The 21,493-nt window shown below is 41.3% G+C and overlaps 1 protein-coding gene across 1 annotated transcript in view; it reads right to left on the bottom strand.

Moving 5' to 3' along the window:
• gcm2 (glial cells missing transcription factor 2) overlaps positions 1 to 14,685 on the bottom strand; it is a 54,820-nt gene extending 40,135 nt beyond the window's left edge. Inside the window, exons 1-2 of the mRNA XM_078535287.1 lie at positions 14,593 to 14,685; positions 13,467 to 13,719 (exon numbers count right to left, since the gene is read on the bottom strand). Of these exons, the coding sequence (XP_078391413.1) occupies positions 13,467 to 13,719; positions 14,593 to 14,685 (346 nt within the window). The remainder of the gene's footprint in view (positions 1 to 13,466; positions 13,720 to 14,592) is intronic.
• Positions 14,686 to 21,493: the final 6,808 nt, after the last annotated feature.

Genomic DNA, 21,493 nt, shown 5'->3' with positions numbered 1-21,493 from the left:
CAGGACTGGAAAATTGCTGCTACAAGGAGAGATTGGCTAAGCTGGGGTGTTTCTCCTTGGAACAGAGAAGGCTGAGGAGGGATCTCATGGAGATGTACAGCATTGTGAAGGGCCTGGATAGAGTGGATGTGAAGGGTCTATTTACTTTAGCAGAGAGGTCAATTACTAGGGGGTATGGATTTAAAGTGATTGGTAAAAGAATTAGAGGGGAGATGGGGAAATATTTTTTACCCAGAGGGCTGTGGGGATCTGGAACTCACTGCCTGAAAGTGTTGTAGAGGCAGAAACACTCAACTCATTTAAAAAGTGTCTGGATACGTACCTCAAGTGCTGTAACTGCAGGGCTATGGACCAAATGCTTGAAAGTGGGATTAGGCTGTGTGGCTCGTTTTTTAGCTGGTGCATACATGATGGGCCAAGTGGCCTCTTTCTGTGCCATAAACCTTTTATAATTCTATGATATTATTGAAACATATAAAATTCTGAAGGTGCTTGACAGGGTGGGTGCTTACAGGATGTTTCCCTTCACTGGGGAATCTAGAATTAGGAGTTCACAGTCTGAAAATAAGGGGTCTCCCATTTAAGACAGAGGTGAGGAGGAATTTCTTCTCTCAGAGGGCGATTAATCTTTGGAATTCTCTTCCACAGAGAGCAGTGGGTGCTGGGTCATTGAATGTATCCAAGGCTGAGCTAGATAAATTTTTGATCGACAGGGAGTCAAGTTTAAGGGGGACAGGCAGGAAAGTGGAGTTAAGGCCTCAATCAGATCAGCCATAAACTAAATGGCCTACTCCTGCTCCTATTTCTTATGATCTTATGAGACAGAACAGTTAGTAAAAGCTATGAAAATAGAGTATGAAAATGAACTTGCAATGGATAACAAAATCAACACAAAAACATTTTACAATGAATAGTTAACAAAGACTAGCCAGGATCAATGTGGAACCCTTGATAATGGTGATATTGTCAATGAAAATAAGGAAATAGTGAACATGTTGAATAATTACTTTGTGCTAGTATTTACAGTAGCAGAAGAGATCATCATGCTAGAAACTAATATTGAATCAGGGACAGGAATACATCAAAATTAACATAGACAAAGTGACAGAAAGGAAGAAAATAATGGCATTAAAATTGACAGATCTCCAGAAGCAGATGGTGTCCATCCCTGGGTTTGAAATGAAATAGGTGAGAACACTGAAGTTGTCCTAACTATAATCTCCAAAGTGTGCTTAATTTGGGAGCTGTTCTTTTAGATTGGAAAATTGCTTGTGACTTCTCAACTTAAGGAAAACCAGGTAATTGTATATCAGTTGGCCTAACATTGGTTGTCAGGAAATTACTACAGTCTTTAATTAAGGATAGTCCCAGAGGACCATAGCTTGGTCTCACAATAGAGACAGATGACTAGTGGTGAGTTTAACCTGAGAGTCATCACACCTCAGGCAAGGGGTGAGGTTCATGGATGACCTCAGCTGGTATGGGAATTGAACCCATGTTGTTGATGTTACTTTGTGCCATAAACCAGCTGTCCAGCCAACTGAGCTAACTGCCCCCCATTGTGATAACAATTAAATGTTAATTAACACCCTGAAAACTTTCAGGCAGTCCAGCATGACCCTGTAAGATGTAGGCCATCCCTGAGGAATCTGATTGAATGTTTTGAAGAGGTGAAGAAAGTCGTGGACAGGGATTGTCTCTGGATGTTATTTATATGGAATTCCAGAAGGCATTTGAATAATTCCTTTGTGGCAGCCAGCACCTATTAATTGTCAGATTTCTCACATTATCACATATGCATTTCAACACCATACTAATCTGTTTTCCTTTCTTCCTCAATCTCATTCTAGCTCTTTTTGCATGATTCTTTGTTCTTCTCTGTTTGTTCCTCCTACTTTTTTATGCACCTTATCTTTCCTCTCTGCTGCTATATTCTAGTGCCACTTTCTGCTTCTTTTATCTCCATTTTATCCCATCTTCATTTCCTTTTATTATTTCACTTTCTGTGCATGATTTGACATTTAATTATTATCACAATGGGGGTCGGTTAGCTCAGTTGGCTGGACAGCTGGTTTGTGGTGCAAAGTGATGGCAACAGCATGGGTTCAATTCCCATACTGGCTGAGGTCATCCATGAACCTCACCCCTTGCCTGAGGTGTGATGACTCTCAGGTTAAACTCACCACTAGTCATCTGTCTCTATTGTGAGAGCAAGCTATGGCCCTCTGGGACTATGGCAACCAGAGAGAGGATATTATTTCAACATACACTTTGTGGTTTGAATTAACATGGAAAACAGAAGCAGGGGTAGGTCATTTGAGCCAGCTCCACCATCCAATATGATCATGGCTCATCCTCTATCTCAACACCATACTCCTGCACTCTCCCCATATCTCTTGACGCCTTTAGAGTCTAGAAATCTGTTTCCTTCTTAAATATATTCAGTGACTTGGCCTCCACAGCCCTCTGTGGTAGAGAATTACACAAATTCACCACCCTCCAAATGAAGAAGTTTCCCCTCATCTCAGTCTTAAATGGCCTTCCCTAAATCCTGAGACTGTGACCCCCAGTCAGAGGAAACATCATCCCTGCATCCAGCCCTGTCAGAATTTTATACGTTTCGATGAGATCCCCTCTCATTCTTCTAAACTCCAGTGAATTCTGCATGCCTCACTCAGGATTTTTCAATATGATTGACGAGGGAGTTATATAGTTGCCGACCCTGTTCACACAGTTCCTAGGTCCCCTATAGAGGCTGTTGCACCAAAATGGATTTCTAATCATGGCAAGTTACAGTGCAAAATATATAGAAAGGTTACACCTGTGACAGCTACTTTATGGCTGACCTCAGATCAACTTTTAGTGATGATGAAAATGGTCAGCAGTATCACTGGTCTCTTGATTGCACATTGCATCTTTCAGAAACCAGTCATAATGACTATTCTTTTCTTTCCTTTATCTAGAATCACTTCAAAACTCTGCATAGCAAGAACATATAACTTGAACATAAACCAGACACAAAGTATTAAGGATGGGGTAGCATCAGCAAGAGTTAGCTATGCAATGCAACGGTTCACAATTGAAGAACAAAGAGGGAGGTTGGAAAGATTTTTTTTTAATGCAAGGTGCTTTTAGAGAATGAAAGGCATTACCACAGGGACTGAGTGAAGATGAATCAAGAAACGAATAAGATAAAACTTTCAGAAAAATGGTCAGAAAAAATGTCAGCCTTGGCTCAGTAATTGCACCTTCACCTCTGAATCAGAAGGTGGTGGCTTAAAGTATCTCTCAAGAGATTTAAGCAGATGATCTGATACTTCAGTGCAGTACTGAACTGCAGTCCAGCACTTCTGTCCCTCACCCCTTCCCCTCCCTCCCAGAATCATGATAGAGTTCCCCTTATCTTCAGCTACCACCCCACCAGCCACCACATTCAAAGTATCATCTTCCACCATTCCCGCCACCTCCAGCAATGATGCCACCACCAAACACATTTTCCCCTCTCCTCCTCTGTTAGCATTCCAAAGAGGCTATTCCCTCTGTGACACCCTGGTCCTCTATCACCCCTGACACCTCATCCCCTTCCCATGGCACCTTCCCATGCAATCACAGGAGGTGTAACACCTGCCCCTTTATCCTTTATCTCTTCTCGCCTTATCATCCAAGGCCCCAGACACTCCTTCCAGGTGAAGCAGCGATTTACTTGTACTTCTTTCAATTTAGTCTACTATATTCATTGCTCACAACTCAGTCTCCTCTACGTTTGGGAGACCAAATGCAGACTGGATGATCATTTTGTGGAACACCTTCACTCAGTCTGCAAGCATGTCCTGATCTTCCGGACACCTGCCATTTCAGTTCACATGCTTACATTTCTGTCCTCAGCGTGCTGCAATGTTCCATTGAGGTGAAGCCCAACACAAGCTGGAGGAACAGCACTTCATCTTCCAATTAGGCACTTTATAGCCTTCTGGCCTCAACATTGAGTTCAACAATTTCAGACCATGAGCTCCGTCCTCCATTTTGAATTTCTTTTGCCAAGTGCCAGTCTGTATCTTGTTTTAGCATGCTTACTCTGGATCTATGCTTTGTTTCTTCAGTACAACCATTACCACTCCCATTGCCTGTTGTTCCATGACATATTTGGTATTTATTCTCTCCCGCCATCCAACCTATCCTTGACCTTCCCTTTTGTTCCACCTGACTTTTCCCTTTCTCAACAGCGTAAAACTCATCACATTTCTACCTCTCTTCAGTTCCGAAGAACAGTCGTATTGGATTTGAAATGTTAACTCTGTTTCTCTCTCCACAGGTGCTACCAGACCTGCTGAGTTTTTCCAGCATTTTCAGTTTTAATCTTTTTAGATCTCCATCAATAAATAAGAGAGACTACAATCTTTTAAAATTACATTTTCATTGCCAGAAAGAGTGCTTGGCATGTTTTAATTCCAAACTGGAAAAGTACAAGTGTGGTGAAGCTTGTGAAGGAGCAGAGGTAAATCAGGCAGCAAGTTCCAGATTTGGTGTTTAACTGGTGGGGGTTCCCAGAAGTTGCTTTCCAATTTGCAACATTAAATCAGTGACTACTGCTATGATTGCCAATAGTGACACTAAAAAAAATTGTAAAATATTTCAAAGTGTCCCGAGGTAATGAAAAGTGCTATTTAAATGTAGGTTTTTCTTAAAAGAGAAAGGAATTGGGATTAGAGTAGATTAGTGTTATTTAAGGAAGTGATGATAAACCAAGTGGCTTCTTCAGTATGGATATTTCAGATTTTGGATTCCTTATGTTATCAAGATCAGCAGGAGAAGAAAAGAAAATTCAGGTCAAGCAGAGGTGTATGAAATATACATGGGCAGGGTTTTTTGTTGGCAGGGTTTCCTGTCCTGCCACCCAAAGAGTCAGTGGGAAATGCATCCCCACTGATACTAGCTGCTCTGCAGTCATTTAACACTCAGCAGGATGTCAATTGGCTAAGGGCGAAAAGTCCACCCCTATCTGGGGAGAAAGTCCTATCTTAGAGAGTTGCTGGCCAATTGGACAGATGGCAGTTCTGTGGTCCCAGCAGCGCCAGGTTTGAGAGGCAGTCACTGCTGGGACTAATGCCAATCCCTTAAGAAGATGAGCTTAAGGAGATTGGACTGAAGGTAATTCCGGGGTATCTCTGGGGCCTGGCTGGCAGGCCCCAGCGAGGGGTGTGAGGGGGTTAGAGGGCTGGGCTTGAGAGGCCGGAGGGATGGTTAAAGTGGCCTATAACTTTGGGAAGGTTTGCCTATGATGGACACAGGGGACCACCTCTGCCTGACACCAGCCCATCCAGTGGGGTACCCACTTGGCATCCGTTGCTGTGGGTAAAATAGTGGTGGGTATGGGATGAGGCATTTATTTTCTTGCCCTCAATAGGCCCAAGGGCAGGCCCAATACCTCCACCTCCCTCTGTAAAATGAGAAACAGGTCGGCGGCAGACGGGTAGGCAACAGACAGGCCATGTGCTGCATTTTACAAGCACCCCTGCCTTCAAACCCACTGGCAGAGGACCAAAAAATTCTGCCCATGGTTATCATAAGTCACAGTTAAATTAGTGAAACAGATCTATGCAATCCTATTAGTATTGTGTTTCTATGAACTTAATTTGTCCACTATTTTAACAACAGCGTTGCATGGCAATTTCTTTTTACTTGTTCATGGGACGTGGACATTGCTGACCAGGCCAGTAGTAACACGTAGTGAGATTTCACTCTTGCAACATTAAAGTCTACACATATTCCACTTCACAGATATCACTATCATCTGCAATATTTCATGAAAATGTAGGTTTTATGAAAAGCCCTCGCTACTTTAATAATATCTGGGTGACTCACGAAAATTACCTTGAATGTAATCTATTGTTTCCAAAACAAATGACTTAACGTAGTTTAACTCCCATAATAAACAAATAATTCAGTGAAAATAGTACTAAAAAACAAAAGACTTACATGATGGTGTCCAGAATTGGATACAATACTCTAGTTGTGGCCTAACCAAAGCTCTGTAAACATTCAGTATACCTTCCCTGCTTTTGTACTCAATACCTCTATTAAGAAGCCCACGTTCCTATAGCCTTTGCCAACTGTTCTTTCAAAATATCCTGCCAACTTCAAAGGTCTATCCACATGAACTCCCAGGTTCCTCTATCCCTGCACACTTTTTAGAACTGTGCCATTAAGTCTGCATTGCCTCTCACTATCCTTTCTTCCAAAATGCTCCATCTCACACTTCTCTGTACTAAATTCCATCTCCCAATTGTCTGCCTATTCTGCTAGGCTATCTTGGTCCTGTTGCAGCTGATGGTCACCATCTTCACTGTTTGCTATACCTGCAAGTATCATTGGTAAATTTTGACATCTTACTCTGTAATCTGCTATCCAAGTCATTTATATCAAAAAGAAGCAGTGATCCTAACACTGACCCTTGGGGAACACGACAGTCTACCATGCTCCAGTGAAAAACAACGACAGAATCACAGAATCACACAGTGCAGACGAGGCCCTTCAGCCCATCGAGTCTGCACCGACACGTGAGAAACACCTGACCTACCTATCTAATCCCATTTACCAGCACTTGGCCCATAGCCTTGAATGTTATGACGTGCCAAGTGCTCATCCAGGTACTTTTTAAAGGATGTGAGGCAACCTGCCTCCACCACCCTCCCAGGCAGCGCATTCCAGACCGTCACCACTCTCTGGGTAAAAAAGCTTTTCCTCACATCCCCCCTAAATCTCATGCCCCTCACCTTGAACGTATCTCCCCTCGTGACTGACCCTTCAACTAAGGGAAATAGCTGCTCCTGATCCACCCTGTCCATGCCCCTCATAATCTTGTACACCTCAATCAGGTCGCCCCTCAGTCTTCTCTGCTCCAACGAAAACAACCCAAGTCTATCCAACCTCTCTTCATAACTTAAATGTTTCTTCCCAGGCAACATCCTGGTGAATCTCCTCTGCACCCCCTCCAGTGCAATCACATCCTTCCTATAATGTGGCAACCTGTGATCTCACAGTGCTCCAGTTGTGGCCTCATCAAGGTTCTATACAACTCCAACATGACCTCCTACTTTTGTAATCTATGCCTCGATTGATAAAGTCCCATATGCCTTTTTCACCACCCCACTAACATGCCCCTCTGCCTTCAGAGATCTATGGATACACACGCCAAGGTCCCTTTGTTCCTCAGAACTTCCTAGTGTCGTGCCATTCATTGAATACTTACTTGTCAAATTACTCCTTCCAAAGTGTATCACCTCACACTTTTCAGGCTTAAATTCTATCTGCCACTTATCTGCCCATTTGACCATCCTGTCTATATCTTCCTGTAGCCCAGGACACTCAACCTCACTGTTAACCACCTGGCCAATTTTTGTGTCATCTGCTAATTTATTAATCCTACCCTCAACATAGTCATCCATGTTGTTTATATAAATGACAAATAATAGGGGACCCAGCACAGATCCTTGTGGTACGCCACTGGACACTGGCTTCCAGTCACTAAAGCATCCTTCTGTCATCACCCTCTGTCTCCTACAACTAAGCCAATTTTCAAGCCACCTTATCAAATTACTCTGTATCCCATGTGCATTTGCCTTCTTTATAAGTCTCCCATGTGGGACCTTGTCAAAGGCTTTGCTGAAATCCATATAAACTACATCAACTGCACTACCCTCATCTACACACCTGGTCACCTCCTCAAAAAATTCAATCAAATTTGTTAGGCATGACCTCCTTCTGACAAAGCCATGCTGACTATCCCTGATCAAACCTTGCCTCTCCAAGTGGAGATAGATTCTCTTCTTCAGAATTTTCTCCAATAGCTTCCCTACCGCTGACGTGAGACTCACTGGCCTGTAGTTCCCTGGCTTATCTCTACAATCCTTCTTAAATAGCGGAACCACATTAGCTGTTCTCCAGTCCTCTGGTACCTCCCCCGTGGCCATAGAGGAATTAAAAATTTGGGTCAGAGCCCCTGCGATCTCCTCCATTGCCTCCTTCAGCAGTTTGGGATGCAAATCATCCGGACCTAGAGATTTGGCCACTTTTAAGCCTTCCAACACCTCTAATACCTTGCCACTCCCTATATCAATTTGCTCAAGAACCTCACAGTCTCTCTCCCCGAGTTCCATACCTTCATCCTCATTCTCTTGGGTGAAGACGGATGTGAAGTATTCGTTCAACACTCTACCAATGTCCTCTGGCTCCACCCATAGATTGCCCCCTTGGCCCCTATTGGGCCCTACTCTTTCCCCTGGTTTTCCTCACTTAACAGCTCACTATTTCTGTCCTTAAGTCAATTTTTTAATCCAAACTGATACTGACCCTCATATTCCATGAGTTTTAATTTTGTTAATCAGCCTTTTGTGGTATTTTGTCATATTCTTTCTTAAAATTCATATTGACAGCATCAACTGCATTCCTTTCATCAGTCTTTGTTGTTAATTCATCAGAAAAATTCGATTAAATAAATCAAACATAATCTGTCTTTTACAAATCTGTGATGGGTCTCCTTAATTAACTTAAACCTCTCCAAGTACATGTTAATGTTTTTCTCTGATTATTGTTTCTAAAATCTTACATGCCACTGATGTTAAGCTTGTGGTTATGAGGAATGTCCTTACACCCTTTCTTGAATAAGGGTGTCACATTTACCACTCTATTGGGCACCTCCCTGTACCTAGGGAAAATTAGATTATGGCAAGCCTTTCTGTTATCTCCACCACCACTTCCTTCAGTAGCCTGGGATGAAAGCCATCCTGAGCAGCCAAATTATCCACTCTAAACATAGCCAGCCTTTCCATTATATCCTGCCTATCAATTTTACTTTATCCATTACCTCTACCATCCACGTTTCTACCAACATTTTATCGGCAACCTTTCCTAATACAAAACACTCATTTAGTATTTGATGCTTGCCTATGCCCCTAAACATTTATCACCCTCTTTGTCTCTAATAGGATCCATCCTGCCTCTTACTACCCACTTACTATTTAAATGCTGGTAGAAGATTCTTGGGTTCCCTTTTATGTTAACTGCCATTCTATTCTCATATTCTGCCTTTGCCAGTTTTATTTTCATCCTCACTTCCCCTCTGAACCTACTGTATTTGCCTTGGTTCTCGCTTGAAGAATTTATCCATGCATTATACACCTTCTTTATTTGTTTCAATTATATTCTCTGTTTCCCTCATCATTCGAGGATCCCTGCCTTTAGCTCCCCTACCTTTCACCCCTGTTGGTATATACCTAATATATACCTGAAACATCTTCTCCTTAAGATCACGGTTACAGTTTTTCCCGCCAGCCTTTGGTTCCATTTTACTCTGGCTAGAGCCTTCTTCCAATTTAGAAGTTCTGCTTTAGATTGTTCCTTCCTCTTCTCCATTACTAACCTAAACCTTATGAAACGATGATCACTCTTACCCAAATGTTCCCTCATAGACACTTGTTCCACCTCATCCACCTCATTCCCCAGCACCAGAACCAGCAAAGCTACCTTCCCAGTTGGACTGAAAACATACTGGCCAAGGAAGAGGTAAGTGGCAGAGGAGAGGTGACAATAAAATCAAGGCAGCATTCAACCAATTATGGCAAAAAGAGAGCCAACAAAACTGGGTCAGTGGCAATCAAGGGAAACCCTCCAGTGTCCGGAATCATAACTTTACTTCTCAGAAGCCAATCATCACAGCCCCAGATGGCACTGTAAAAGCTCCTCAAGTATCCTTAGCCCAACCACATTCAGCTACTTCATCAATGACCTTCCAATCATCATAAAGTCAGACGTGGGTCTGTTGACAAATTATGTTTAGCTTCATCTTAATGTTCTGATAATGAAGCTAACCGTGCCAACCTGCAGCAGCACTTGTGCAGCATTCAGTCATGCCTAGGATCATAAATGGCAGGTAACAATTACACCATATAAGTACCAGGTGATGATCTTCTAGAACAAATAAAAGCTCAGCCACATTCCCTGACGTTGAACTGCACTGCCATCACTAAGACCCCACCATCAATATCCTGTTGGGTGGGTCACCATTGACCAGAATCTTTAATTGAACCAGCCAAATAAACATCAGGGCTAGAAGAGCGTGGTTTAAGTTGGTTACTCAGTGATGACTGACCAATCTCCAGACTCTTCAACACCTCTCCACTGTCTACCTTGCACATGTCAAGAGTGAGATGGAATAGTCACCAGTCACTGTGTATGCTCCAGATGTAAGAAGCTCAAAACCATTTAGGACAGAGCAATCTGTTTGAGTCCAACTATTGGACTCAATAGTCACCAATTCCACAGGCCAGTGTCTCATAGAGTAGAACACACCATTGACAGGATACACTGTAGCAATTCTCCAAGGTTGTTCAATTATACTTCCAAACCCTGCGATCTCTATGACCAAGAAAGACAAGAGCAACAGTGGTATGAGAACATGACCAGCTCCAGTCTAATTGGGACATGTGTATATTCCATTTCTTCAGTATTGAAGTGTTACTATCCACATAACACCATCAGGGTAGCACATAAACACTGCAGCAGCTCAAGACAAAGGGCCAGCACCTTTTCAAAACAACTGAGCAAGGGCAATAAATGTGACCTTTCCAGTGCTGTCCATATCCCAACAACTATTTTTAAAAATCAGAAGGACCTTTTATCCATTACTGCAAACCATAACACCCACAATTTGTGAAAATAAAATTGAATAAAATTAACCAGAACTGAATAAATGGCAACTATATGTATTATTCAGATTGAAATTACGTTCTCAGCTCCAACACATCTCTGGGGATTCTTATATATTCAATTCTATAAGAGGTTTAGATGAAATAAAGCAAGAAAATCTACTTCCACTGGTTGGTAATTAAAGTAATTATATTAATTAGAGGATATGAGTTTAAGATCATCATCAGAAGTACAAAGAGAGAGGGTGAGAGAAGAAGATTTATTTTCATATAGAGGGTTGCTAGGACATGGAAGGAAACATGGGAGAAAATAAATCCATAATAGCTTATAAAATAGTTCAATATTCAAAAAGGGAACATGTAAAATTGCGTGGAAAAGAGCAGGGGAATGGGACTAAGTGAGCTGGCACAGGCATGATGGGTTATGCTGGATTCTACAAACCATTTGGGCTTCACTGATTTTGTTTATAACAATATCTGCATATCCTCTGTGTACTATTCATTCTACGACTCCTTTCTTCCTGGACAATTTTTTAATCCCTGTCATTTTATTTCGAAAAAATGTATTCTTTTGTATTTCAAATGATGCATGAATTATTTAATCTTTTTAAAATTAAGATGGTGAAGATTTTCAGAAATGACAAAAGGTCAACAGGCCCAACAGATCTGTCCTGTTTGATCGAACTTAACCCCCACTGTGTGACTATAAAATTAAACAAATTACTAGTACAAGAAAACACATTTTACACATGTTTTAAAAAATATTTTGCAAATCGTGAGAGACAACAAGGCAATATGAAAAATGTACTGATCCTACATGCCCAGTGTGGAGCTATGCTTGAAAGGATTACCGGTCAGAGAATCAGTGCTACTGATATTGCCCTAACTCTGATTAATATTCCACTTTGATGTGGCTCCCCTCTGAGAGCATAAGATCAGTGAATTGACCAAATTTATTCCTTTTTTTCATATAAAGAAGTCTTTATATATTTGCTGCAGTAGGAAATTTCAATAAGCTTAGAGTTTTACATCCACTTTCGAATCAATGCAAAATGTTTTTGTAAGCTCATAGAAACAAAGTGACAGTGAAGTGTCTAGTTCTTGTGTGACTTCTGACCACTCTACAACCAGAAGGTGCAAGATCCTTCCCAGACATTGATTTCACATTGAATATAATATAACTCCGATTCAGTGCAAAACCAAATAAAAGTCTCCAGTTTGTCCATTGGATGTCCTTGGAACTGCATAAACCTAGTTTTTAATATTTCTGATGTTAGCTTTTATCAATAATCTCCTAACTTTAAAACCTGGCTTTCAAGGACCTGGGGTTCTGCATTTTTTTAATATGCATTATATTAATTCAACAACATATAATCGTTCATTGCTAGAGTACATTCCTTGCTCCTTCATCACTGATCCCAGAATAACCTGCAGCTATATGGTGGACAGTATAACCTGCATCTGCCAGTTGCAAGTTGCACTCGACAAATAACAAAAGCTGCAGTACCACTGGAGCCTTAGAACAGAATGTCACTATCATTAAATATTAACAGTGCTACTTAAATTGCTGTCGATGTTTGTCAGGCAATTTGGATCCCTGTCCTCTTTAGCCATCCTGGCAATTATCAAACCACTTTTCATTAGTATCTCTGGCTCTACTATATTATTATACTCTCAATGATGAGAGTGACAGTTATGAAAAAGGGACTTGAGAAATTAGGACTTCATTTTACTGAAACTGAAAAGATTACGTGTAACCTGGCAGAGTTCTTCCAGGTTATCAAGAGTTGTGATAGAATAAATAGTGAAACTGGTTCGGGTAACGAATGATCACAAGCTTAAATTAATCACAAGTAATTAAATCACTAGAATTACATGGAATTGGATAGCTGTTCGCAAAGTAGAAATAGTAAATGGCATGGGATCGAACATCGTTCATTCAGATTCCTTTCTGTGCTGTAACATATTATTTAATTGCGGCGATGAGAATTTAAACAAAATCAAGATTGGGTTGAAGACGGCGGATTATAATTTTAAAGATTGTTCCTAGAAAGGTTGTGGCATACTCCGTATTTTGTTAGATTTACACACAGAAATACACATAGAAAGGGACGATAATATTAACAATTATATAAACGTTTCTTAGGCCGAAACTTAGGCCGGAAGGAAAAAAGCCAATAACTTTTACCCGTGGTCCTGACCTGAGGACAACTGTAATCCGTGAGAGGGATTGATATTAGAAAATTAAAAAAAACACCTGAAATTACAGAGTACTGGAATCCAAGTACAGAAATAACTCCTGTATGTGCCGGAAAGAGAATTTTAAGGCACAGATGGGACACATTATTTAAGAGTTTGCACTGAGAGCCTTTTCAGAAGACCCTGCCGCTTCGCAATTAGGGCAAATAGGGATGGGCAATAAATGCTGGCCTAACCAGCGAAGCCCACATCCTATAAATGCATTAAACAAAATGCAGAGAGTTGTGTGTTTCTGGTGCATCGTCATTCTTGTTATGTCCAGTTCCCATCCCCTTCGCGCCTCCCGCGTTCCACCAAAACCTTTGTTTTGCTTCCAACTCCGCTCTTGTTGGTGAGCGTAGAGTTTGAGCAGTACATCCTATCACCCATCCTGCATCCTGACATAAATCTTGCTTCATCCGTTTAAACCACAATTGGAGACAGAAATATAGGCTCCTCTGTAAAGAAAGTGATATTAATCCAACAACATACAATGCTGTTCATTGCCGACTCTGGGATACTCACTCTGCTGCTTTTGACGAGCCTTGTCACAGATAGCCGGTCTGAGCTGCACTTTGCAGCCATTAGGTAGGGTGCAGTTTCTGGCGCAGATCAGCACTCCCAGGCAGGACTTTTTCAGGATCTGGCAGTTGTGATTATTAGTGTTCCTCATAGCCCAGCCACTAAGGTGCCTCTGCGCATTTTTATCGTCGGCAGAGTAAATATATCGCACATAGCCATCTGTCCATTCCTGGAACGAGTCAAACTGCTTCACATCCTGAAAGTTGCACACAAAAGTATTGATTAATTATGCAAGGCTGTCAGATAAGAAACATTATATGAAAAAAAACATACACGGGTTGGTCTACTCCGAGTCCCGTGTCACACATTGTTAGACCAGATTTTAGAAATTTATAAATCCGCAGTGAACTGTCTCTAAAATAAATGGGAATTGTCAAACTGAAACAGATTTACATGCCCCATGTTCGTTTTGAGCGGATCTGTAAAATTCATAGCAGATTTGATTAAAATCCAAATACAGCGATTAAGATCATTCAAAGCCAGTACCAAATTAGAGACATTTTAAAAAATGATTATGTTTGTAATCGATTTGATTTTAATTATTAAATTCATAGGAACCGGCCACCGGTGTGAATGAGTGCCGAATTCGCCAAAGCGCGAAACTCAATTTATAAACATTAAACATGCTCCAGAACCACAAGTCAACCACTTTCAAACTGTTGCCTTTGACACACTCAAAAAATCGGCACAATATTTGAAATAAAAACCTGGCAGCAGATGGAAAGAACAAATGTATTCACTCGAGAACTGAAATATCCACCCGCCGGTAAACCGCAACACGAACAAATGACTTTAAAACTCCGGGACAGGATTATCCGTCTGAAGCAACCGGCTCTGGGCTTCTCCTGCTTATATTAACTGGCACCGAATCTGATTCTCTCCCCACCGCATAAATCATTGTATTTCAACGGTTCCGGTTTAACTTTTGAAATTGAACTAAAGAACATTAAAAGAAGGCACTTTAACATGTATAACCCGGTGATAATATGCACCATACAGTGTAGAAATACTGATTGAATTAAAGATTTGAATCCGTCCTTTTACAGGGCGAAGCTTTCCCAACGGTTACCTGAGGCAGTTTGGGGTCGTTAATGTCCCAAGTGATTTTCATGCCGTAGGAACAGACACAGTCGGCATCTTCGTATTGATCCACTTTGGACATCTTTCCTCTCACCCTATAATCAGATCTGCTCAATGACATCGGAGAACATGGGCTGGCTCGGGGCTCCACTCGCACTCCGATTCATGTACTGCACAAAAGAAATGGTGAGAGGTGATGGGGGAAAGAACTGACACAGGGTAAATAAACGCCGAATGGAAAAATAAAGTAAAAAAAAAACTCTGACAGAAAGTATTTACTGAGACTAGCAAAACCTGCGGCATTTGAATCGCATTTGATCCTGTGTGGAGTGCAACAAAGTTTGGCTGGAGGTGCGCCCCGCCGCGCACTTATTTTTCTAAAGCACTGGAGTCCAAAGATAAGTGAAGATGTTGTGAACACTCCCTGGATCCCCGGGTAACCTCGCAGTGGTTGAGGATACGCGCTCTTTTTGACACAGTTCGGTAGGAGTTGATCACCAGCACTAGCTTTTATCTCAGGTGAACCGTGTTGGTGACCTGCGGAGATAGCCTGCTCTGAACTACACGTAGACACTCAGTCAGTCAAACAAGACCCACCCGCCTGCCAGTGTCTCAAAACCAGCACTCTCCAGAGACATAACCAGCCGCAAACCAAGCAGAAATCAGCCACAAAGTCAAGGCTAGAAACCACATCAAAACACAATCAGCAGAGATCTTGAAATGACCATGTATATACATTTGTAACAGGCAAAGCTGATTTACCGGATTTCTGATGGTAGCACAATAACAGTCAAAATAAAATATTATTATTGCCAAAGCCACCATGTGCTTCCTGGCGGTTTGTCTAATGTGGACTATAGTCCAATACACACATTTCATTCGAGATGTGGATGGAATATGTGATGAACTTTAAACAAACGTTCAAATATTGTGAAAGCAGTAGTGTACATTGATTGTAAATCCGTTCAATTCGCCGTACATGGTTCATAATGGGATGTGAGGCGCTTCACGTTACCTTATGGATTGTTTTGAACTGAAGATGACACAAAATGCTTTTAACATTTTTGCGGAGCCAATTACTTGTAAATCTGACTTCGGTGACACTGATGAGCTACAGTTTGGGACAGCGGAAAAATCGAGTTAAACTCCACAGTTAAACTCTTGGCTCCTTCCCAAGTTTACAGAGGTTAGATCTTGATTTTAAGTCCAAACCGTGCAGTCAAAAATCAGTTATTTCGATTTCTAAAAATTATTTGTGAACTGCGAAATACGTATTTTCTTAAATCGGTATGTACTAAGATGTTAAAAGAATATCAGTCGAATCTTGGTTCCAGTGAAGATGAGCGCGGTCTAATGGAAAACGTTTCCCATACACGACGTTGTGCATTCTGAATGTAAAGGGTGTTTTGCCTTTTCTCTTATTTATATAACAACATTGCTGAACGATGCTTCATTTTGTATGATGAAGGGAGGTACCTTTCCAAGTGTAGTGGATCAAACAGGGAAACAAACAAACCCGTGTTCCGATTGTTTTGTGTAAACCTGATAGATTTTCATTTTAGGAATCAGACAAATCATGTAAATCTAGAACCTGTTCTGACAAAGCAGCCAAACTTGCTCCGGCACTCGTTTTGATGGAGTATTTATTAATTAGTCTTCATATATACATGAAACCATGGATGACTCGAGACTTATTTAGTCAGTGGACTAAACATTCAGGTTATAATTAAAATATAAGGGGGGAAACTTGACAGTAAGAAAGACGGGCAGTTAGATCTGAATCGGGTTGCTCAGTCGGGTGACGGTATTCCAGGAAATAGATACAGATGTTGGACACGAACACCAAACAACCCCGTTCCCTAAACCCCGTTCCACCTCAACCTTCCTGACACGAAAAGGTGAGCAGGGAGTGAAGTCAAAGCGCTGACTTCAGAATCTTTCATGATCTGAGCTGTCGCTTGTATATTGGTTTTTCCGCTGATTTCATTCACGGATCTGCACAACACTCGCCATAAAAATAAACAAATGTTCATTCCCAAAATAAATACTGATCATTATTAAACAAGTACTGATCCCAAAATATTAACAAGTACTAGTACCAAATTAAACCAATACTGATCCTTAGAGTAAAACAAATACTGGCCTCGAAATTTAAATCAATACTGACCCCATTAATTAAATTAATACTGACTCCTAAATAGAGACAGCATCTTCCCCAGTTTAACGGCACAATGGAACAGAAATAACAACCTTAACATGCAACTGCAATAGTTTCACTGTAAAATGTTTCCTTTGCAAATAGCTTCCAACGACAGCCCATTTGCCGGGAGCCACAAACAAATAGCCTCGATGACTATAGCCATTTGTCTTGCTGACTCTTATTAAGGATCATACCAAGGTTTGAAAACAGTGTCCCACCTTTGTTTTTGGTCTTAGTCGCATCAGTTAAATAGCATCGACACAAATTGACAAAACAATGGCAGAACAAGGAAGTCTTCCTGAAAGAAAAGCCTTCAGTAATATGATGCAAATTAAATATAAAATAGCACTCTGCTCAAATCTATGAGGTAAACTGGAAAACCAAACTATCTTTAATTGAATATTTGAATTGCCTGTCGCGCTGTTCCAGATTATTAATCGTTTCTTACAAATGAATATCCTAATAGTTCCAATGATTGGGAATTCCAGTGGCATTTTTAATCCTGAAACAAACAAATATTTCGAAAAGAAAAAAGAGAAAACAATTAACCTTGACCAGCTTGCGAAAGTTATTGAAGAGCTGGCCAAAGGCAAATCACACCGTGTACTGGTAAAATAAGTAAATGTATCTAAAATCCAAATCCAACACATCGCTCTTGCAGCAATTTCTCAGCTATAGAACAGTAGAGAAAAATCAAATCAAAATATACAAAACGTGAAACCTATGAAAATCTCAATAAAATCGCGCAAAAAGTTGTTTTGTGCGGCTTAGACCCAAGAATCTTCCGGCGGCTGGCAAAATGCTGCAGGAGAAAATATCAGTTCTGGGACTCCAAGTGAAATATAACAACTTCAAGAAAAGCTTTGAAAAATAATTTTGTTACATATTTCAACATTATATTAACATAAAATAACAAGCCACAAAAGTTAATTAATTGTGCTGTTTAGTTTTCTAAAATAATTTAGGATTCTAGTGCTAAAACATAACTTTAAATTGTGTAAAGGTCATTGAGGGGCACAAAGTCAATTTGTTAAAATTATATTATCAAAACAAGCAATTGAGAATGCTTCACAAATGAAATACATTTATACAAGCATGGGATATTCTACTTTACTAGATGTGGTTTAGAAGATCATTCTCTTAATTCAAAGAAAACAAATGAAAAAAGTATAAAGAGCCAAACAAATATTGGCATTTTCTCAGAAAATAACAGAGATAATGGTGTGTTAGCTAATGGCTTGTCTACAGTATATCATGCTTACATCATACATTTAACTTGTATTGCTTCTCTTATAAAATGTATTTTAAAATTTTAAGCAACATACATTATATTATTTTTGTATATTCATTTCCAGGTCACACATAGGATAATAAAAAGAAAAGAATAGTGTACTGAAGAGTTTAGATGATCTCTTAAACTGAGAGTAAAACTTCAATAGATTATCAATCTAATCTGAACCCTAAAATATGTTACTTTTCAAAACATGTTGCAACGTAATCTTTAAAGCACGAACAAATCAAAATATTTATCCTAGAGATGTGGAAACATAGGCGTTCATTAACAAGTTGCATAGCAATAAAATGGAACTACATGCATCTGCATGTTCGAAACAGAAAGAATTTTACATCTTAAGTTCAGTGGTCTGAAGTTTAATATGAATGAAACCAAGGCCAAACTGTGGACTATAAAACACATGCAACCAATTATTTTTAAATGTGAACAACATGCATTGCATTATTTATTCATTTCCGGGGTAGCTGCAATGAGGGACCAGCAATTTTGAGACACCACACAGAACATGCTGCCTTAAATAACAAGTTCCTCTATATATGTCAGACGATAGAAAGAATATAAAGGTTGCTTAGGTGCATGTTTCAAACAGTAACATATTTCAGTACTCAGATTAAGTTGATAATCTTCTGGAGTTTCACTCTATCAAACTATGAGGTCATCCAAATTTTTCAAAATGTGACTCCACCAGGGCATTGTGCTCGCATGTTGCAGGGTGCTCGCATGTATGTGTAGAATTCTGCATGGGGTACTAACATGCAGATGCTTTCACACCTGTATTCCCTCAACCTTTGTTCCTTTGTTTTACCTTAACAGAGAGACTGCAGTTCTCTACCTTTTCATAGTGCTTAAACACTAAATGCAAGGCTTGTACAATGCTCATCAGATCCAGCCTACGACCCAACAGTTTCTAAATTCAGTTTCAGAGTGGACCAAGAGTTATATTCCACCCAATTGATGTGACCGCTTGGAGGCTGGTCATCACCACTTGCCAAGAGGTGAATGGAGATTTGGATATCACTCCAAAGTTATACTAACCATTGACATGCATCCATACCTCAAATCATTTCATGTCCATGTTAGCTAGTCTAAGAAATATATCAACCCTATATATTTTACCACACATTAAATATTAAATAAATGCTGTAAAATACATTTTACGGAATCAAAAGTAAGGATGTGCAAAAAATCCTATGCACTATCTTTAACATACAGACTGGAAAAGAACTTACTCATTTTCAATTTCCACACCTGCTTCCTGGTCTGCCTAGCTACAAGAGATAAATTATCCTAGGATGCAAATTTAATTTACTTTGGAATAAGATACCAAAAAGTATCGATCTTAGACTGTAATCTTGATGTTTTTCAAATAAAATGTAATTATTGGAGCAGCCTGGGTCACTACTATATATATCCCATAAATTTGAAATAAGAGACAGCACTTTAAATATTGTCCTGAATAATTCCCGGAAACCCAAAAGTTATTAATAAACTTTAATTGCCTTAATCGATACACATAATGTCTAACTAGGTAATAAATTTGGGTCCTTGTTTATAGTTGATCTCAAATGTTAATAAATATCAAGGTGCTTCACACTGATTTAAATTTAAATTCAAGCCAAATATATAGAACAAAGCTGAATTTGTATAGTGCTTTTCATATCCATCCCAAAACACCTGTGGAATCATAGGGTGAAAGTTTTCCAAAATGAAACTAAGTGGGGGAATGGGTGGTTTCAGCGGTGCCCAGCCCTGTTTAATGGCAGCAACTCATGCCTGAATCTGTGCTTGGCACCTCATTAACCATGCAGAGGCATGTTTCACTCCGAATCACCTGGAGGATCAGGAGCTGATTCATCCACCCGCTGGAGGCTGGTGGGTTTGAAGGTCTGGGTGCCATATTTAAATGCCAATCCAACACAATCGCAATCTCACCAGCCCACCAGAGAAGTCCGCAACTCATAAGAGAAAGGCCAAGAGCCTCAGCATGAAGTCTGCACCCCGCCTCACCCACCAGGCCCTCCAGGCCTTGGTCAGGAAGGTGCAGGAACAACGGTCCACATTCTACCCCACGGATGGCTGCAAGAAGCACAGCAGCCTTACGTTTCGGGCCTGGGAGACCGTCACAGAGCAGGTCAGCACGGCTGACACCCATCCCAAAGTGCCACCCAGTGCAGGAAGGGGATGAATGATCTTATTTGCCCCACCAGGATAAGTCATCCTTCAACTCGCTCCGATATCAAACTCTCATCATGGCATCATGCACTCAAATGGCTACTCTCTCAGGGAACCATTAGTGGGGGCAACATATCAACACTTGTTCCTTCACCAAGACTTTCACATCATCATCATCCCATGTTGCTCACACTCTATCCTCTGGCCCTCCTGGGGAGGGCTCACCACACACAGGAGACATGATCTCACCCAACCTCTGCTCTAACTCTTCCCATCACATGCCCTTCTTTCCCCTTCATACATGCCAAACTGGCGCACCACAGGCATCAGAGCACGCAGACCAGGGGAAGGACTTCCATCATCCTTGCCCTCAGTGAGTTTGAGGAGGCTGCACCTGAGCTGGCTGGGGAGGATAGGGATTGCTCCTGTGGCCTCTCCCGCCAACCCTGTACGGATCACAGCTCCATCACTTCATCAAATCCTGACAATCACAATGAGTCACGTGCAGTCTTATCTAGCTCATGCTCATTAACTGAAACTCTCTTTTCTATTTTCTAAGCACCAGCAGATCAATGCCCCCAAGCCAGTCCAGCACCACCAGCATGAGTCCCTGGATCTCATCCGAGGAGGAAGGTCCGGAAGAACCGCACTCACACACACCCTCCATCAGCTCAGAGCACACATGTCGGGGCAGGGTGGGGGCACAGCTGTAGATTAGGCTCGGGCTCATTTTTTGGGGAACACCTCACTGCAGTTGGAGGCAGGGACAACCCAGGTCTCCAGCACTCGGAGGGCTGCTGGAGACCAGCCACCTGCTCGGTCTGAGTCAGATGATGAGCCTCTGGAAGTGGTCACCAAATCAATGCTGGAGATAAAATGACAGGCGGTGGAAAATCAGGCAGAGACTTGGCAATCACTCAACAGACTAGAGCGAAGGATGGGGGAGTCCGACCGTGTTCTGTCTGATGTTGTGCCTCTGACATGGGAGTGCCTCGAGGTCACCATGGGAAGGTTGGCGATTACCATGGAGACCTTGGTCCAGCAGGTCTTGCCGGATTTATGCTTGGCCCTGGACTCCATGGCCTCACACCCTGCTGGGCACCATCAAGATGTAGACAACATGGGATGGGGCATCTTGACCCCCCTCCAGGTGCACCATCTCCTGCAGGAGTCAGGGCGGGGCCCTCGGGTACCCACAGGGAAGCTGAGTGTCAGGTGGACACC

The sequence above is a fragment of the Cetorhinus maximus genome, chromosome 3 (genome assembly GCF_964194155.1).
Source record: "Cetorhinus maximus chromosome 3, sCetMax3.hap1.1, whole genome shotgun sequence".
Classification (NCBI taxonomy): domain Eukaryota; kingdom Metazoa; phylum Chordata; class Chondrichthyes; order Lamniformes; family Cetorhinidae; genus Cetorhinus; species Cetorhinus maximus.
This window is presented reverse-complemented; position numbering and strand designations above follow the sequence as displayed.